Consider the following 4,679-nt stretch of genomic DNA (forward strand, 5'->3'; position numbering starts at 1 on the left):
CTTAAATATAGCGATCCTTACACGACATATATATATATATATATATATATATATATACTACGAAAAATAAATAAATTGTATATTGCAAGTAACTTTTTATAATTTATATGGCTTTCATAGTGCGAGTTCACTCTTATCTGTACAGTACGTTGAAATCCTTCAAGAGCCAGGAGGTTCGTGCTGCCTATTTACTACAATCTTGCTCTCCACATCAATTTATTCCCCAGTTCATCGATATTGTGGACTATATAAACTCACTGTTTAAGAACTCTATTTTTATTTGCTAGTCTATGGTAGGGACTCACCAGGACATACTAGGTATGCCGTAAGTGTCTTGGAGATCTCTGAACGATGCATCTCGACTAAATGCACTCACACACTGATAGAAGTAAGCCCATTAAATTTGGGATACTCCTTCATAAAATACGAGCGAGCGAGCAGTACACCTCATATAATGTTTTGCCAATGACATAATTCCTGCCACAACCGAAGTGTAACGTACAGTTCTACACTGCATAGTTTAACTGGTAATTCCAACGGTAAACCCTCACGAACTTGATTTCATCGGTTAATTGAAGGGAGTATTTCCCACGTTGATGTGACAGGCTCGAACCGGAACATTTAATTGATGTGTCTGTACTGTGACACAATCAGAGCTCCTCCAGCGCTTAAGTGGTTCCAACTGACGATGATAGGTGCAATCGTTCCTTGCAATAAATCGTAGTGTTGAATACTTATGTATCATGCTGTTGTACTTTAATGCATTGGTTGGGGTTTAAACGGAACATTCATTCACTTTAAATCGGAACATTTATTCGATGCGTCTGTGATAACAATATATCCAATGCCTTAGTAATAAGTCTCTGGGATAGGGCTCAAAAGGAACACTTATTCAGTCCGAATTACTTTTGTATCATGCGGTTGTACTTGATCTCAGGGATAGGGTTCAAAAGGAACACTTATTCAGTCCGAATTATTTGTGTATCATGCGGTTGTACTTGATCTCAAGGATAGGGTTGAAAATGAACGCTTATTCAGTCCGAATTATTTGTGTATCATGCGGTTGTACTTGATCTCTGGGATAGGGTTTAAAAGAAACACTTATTCAGTCCGAATTACTTGTGTATCATGCGGTTGTACTTGGTCTCTGGGAAGGGGTTTAAACGAAACACAGATTCAATTCGAATTACTTATATATCATGACTGTACTTGATCCCTTGGATAGGGTTTAAACGGAACATTTATTCAGTTCGAATTGCTTATGTATCATGCCGTTGTACTTGATCTCCTGAATAGGGGTAAACCCTCGGCGTGCCTTGTCATGTTGGCGTCTGTGAGTGACGCTACGACGTCCACTTTCACTGCTATTTTCTGCAAGTAGCGTTGCTCAGCCCAACCTGACGTTCAGTCATAACACCTAGAAATCAAAACGTGAAGAACCACGAACTTAGGAGTGAGGGATTGTTGGGGATGACGGATGGGCTCGTTAATCCGGGAAGTGTAAATGTACATGTGTTCGAACGGCTATCAAAGTTTCGTATGTACTATACTTATGTGCAATATACACATATTGAGCTTGGGAGAGTACCGGTTTCCAGAGTAAAATCTACAAAGTAACAGGCGAACGGAAATGATTAAATACAAGTGGAAGATTGACGTCCTTCAATGCAGGCGTGAACATATCACTGCTGCGAACAGACGAATAGCAGGAGACCTAAGCAAATACGTTCTGTATATGTTTAGCGTACAACTGTAACGGTGGTAATAGGTATAAATGACTGGAAGCCGGTGGATTGATCATAGCCAAGGCAAGGAACGCTTTCCGTTAATCAAAGTCCAATCGCTGACAGAAGAGCACCACAACACGCTCCATATGCGTACCCACCAGATATGTACCTACCACATATCCATTCTCATGCCGTTCTCCTACGTGCGCGTAAGTGACCCGCGCGTGGAAGGGCAGTCGTTTGAGCCACGAGGTTGGGCGGGCGGATGGAAGCCAGTGGAGGCATTGCCGTCATACAGTGACATCGCTGTATTGAGTTGTGTGTATTCAGAAAGCAACTAATGTTAGCACAGTCCACGTATGTTGCGCTGAAGTAGTACGAATGAATAAAACACAGGGTACTATATCATTAAATCAAAGTACAACTATAGCCGTTTAATTAATCAACAAATATTCCTGATATAGTACTGTAGTGCACATGCATTACGAGACACTCCTCATCTGAGGGACATGCCACTAACACACAGCACAGTACACACCCGAAATACCCACACAGTACAGTACACACCCGCAATACCGGCCATCACATCCTCAGACGACTTGAGCGCAGGGGGTGCCGTGGGCAGAGTCATAGTTGTGCTCTTGGGACGCATGCTGGATTTGTGAAGACTCTTCATACCCCCCATGGCCTTGATAGTATTGAGGGGGTTGTTGGTGCTGCTTTTTCTGTTTGTACTCGATGGTGTCTGGGCTGGTAATCTGGGTGTGGGTGGTAGAGTGACTGTGGCCATAGGCAGAGTGCACAGGGACGGGAAGGGCATGATGTGGATGTTGCTCGGGCTGCCGGGTTCTGATTGGTGACTATTTATAGTCACGGTGGGCGGCAAGGCCGGAATCGACCGTGGCAACATGCTGGGTACTGGCGGTGTGTGTACTGCAGATGTGTGTGACACCGCACACACATTCACGTTGTCCTTCTTCACCCTGGGATTCCCAAGCAAGATCGAAGAAGAAGGAGAAGGTTCTGTGGTATGCGCGAGTCCAACCGGCTCGAGGTTGCCATGGTTACCATCAGTCCCAACAGACAGCGCGTCTGTGGGATAATCCTTCCGGGCGGTTTTGGTGGCGTGGATATCCTTGCCAAGGGGTCGGGTATCGGCAAAGGTTCTGCCACTGTTTGTATTGGTCGTGTCCGTCGATGTGATGTTCTTGGCGGTGTGTTGTGCGTGGGTAGGGCTCACAGATGTGGTGTGGACAATGTTAGTGGTGTTGCTAATATCCGTATGTGCATTGACCATTGTGATGATCTGAGTAGGGTGGACGGTGCTCGTTGTGTGTCGGGTGGCAGAGCACTTAGCCACGTCTTGGGCTGCAGAGTCTGTGGTGATACCCACAGCGGCCTTGTTTTCGGCCGTGTCTTCCTCACATACGCTAGTAACAGTTCCTGCTTGAGCGTCCTTGCACATACCCATGGCAGATCCTTCGCCTTTGCCCACACAGCCGACTACAGTGCTGTTATTAAGACCTGCACTACCAGCTGAGCCAGACGGTAAATCCGTCACCGGTACGCCTTTCGTAGGTAGGCACACCGTAGGCACATCCAACCTCGTATAGCTACCAACCCGGCTACCGCTGCGCGGGCTGTTTGTACCGCTACCAGGCATTGGCACAGGCAGCGATTGGAGTACGTCCATGCTACTGTATCGATTGATGGTGGCGATGATGGTCTTGACATCCTTGCTGCTTGTGTCTATGGCTGGTGTGCCCGAGGCCTTGTCTGTGTCAGTTTTCTCAGTGTCTATGGTTGCCATGGAAACGACTACACGCCCTGCGCCAAACCAGGCCCCGATAGGTGTCTTGGGTTCCTCTACCGCTTTACCCTCGGACTCGATAACGGGACAGCCCAGAGAAGCACTCCGACCAGTGGTATCGCAAGCTTCATCAGCACTCGCCTGTCTATCGCCAGGGTTTAAACCCTCACCCACGCTATGTGATAAGGGAACGGGAACAGATAGCAACGCCTTGTGGAAGTCAAACTGGGCCTCATACACACAAACGGCCGTGTCCCAGGGTGTCCCAATAGTCCTGTCCGCAGGTGTCTTCCCAAGGGATCTGAGCGACGCAGCGTTAGTGTAGGCAGCCTCTGCACCACACCCAGCCGTACCTCTGCCGTTCATGCCATTACCCACACCCCTCTCCTCGTCCCCACAGCTACTACCAGGGACTGGTGGTATGTGATCACTGTGTGTATGTGTAGTCTCCATAGACGGCTCTACCACAGACACGCCTGCAGTGCTCATCGGCAGTTCGGTACGGCCGTCACTAAGTACCGCACTTTCCCCAGACGGAACGAGTGGCAGTGTGTCCACATTGGTATAGGGGTCTGCGCCACACTCCGTAGGTATGTCAGCTACACCGGAAGTAGTAGGTGGTATAGCTTGTAGGAATATACTAGCATTACCGTACAGGTCACTGTCACCATGGTTACCGCTATCACCATGGTTACCGCCACACCCAGCAGGTATATCCTCCGCTTTCAGCAGGACACCCTCGGTAGGTATGTCGCCCACACCCGACATAGTAGAAGTGGCAGCCACTTGGCGGAAGGTGTCAACATTGCCATAGATATCGTTCTCTGTGACATGATCAAGTACCGCACTTTCCGCAGTCGCAGTATCGGCCTGGGGCTGGCGGAAGTAAGGATCATCGTCTCCCTCAGCACGTACCACAGTTTCCTGAGACCCAGCACAAGGCACAGACTGACGAAAGGCGTCGACGTTACCGTGGAGATCATCATCGCTGAGAAGGTTATTTTACAAAAGGTTGCTCAGATGTGCTATGGACTTGCCTCCAGGGAGTATGTTTGAAGTATGGATACTACAACGTGGTTGCTAAGATGTATCAAGATTATAGACGCACACAGATACATACACACACACACACACACACACAC

The 4,679-nt window shown here is 47.8% G+C and overlaps 1 protein-coding gene across 1 annotated transcript; it reads right to left on the minus strand.

Annotated features, from left to right (window-relative positions):
• Positions 1-2,294: 2,294 nt before the first annotated feature.
• On the minus strand, positions 2,295-4,461 carry SARC_13060 (hypothetical protein; the record flags this gene model as incomplete). The annotated part of the gene is made up of 1 exon (XM_014292818.1): positions 2,295-4,461. A coding segment is annotated over one exon (2,167 nt), but the record flags the coding sequence as incomplete, so codon positions are not given.
• Positions 4,462-4,679: the final 218 nt, after the last annotated feature.

This window comes from Sphaeroforma arctica (genome assembly GCF_001186125.1).
Source record: "Sphaeroforma arctica JP610 unplaced genomic scaffold supercont1.2859, whole genome shotgun sequence".
NCBI classification, from domain to species: Eukaryota; class Ichthyosporea; order Ichthyophonida; genus Sphaeroforma; species Sphaeroforma arctica.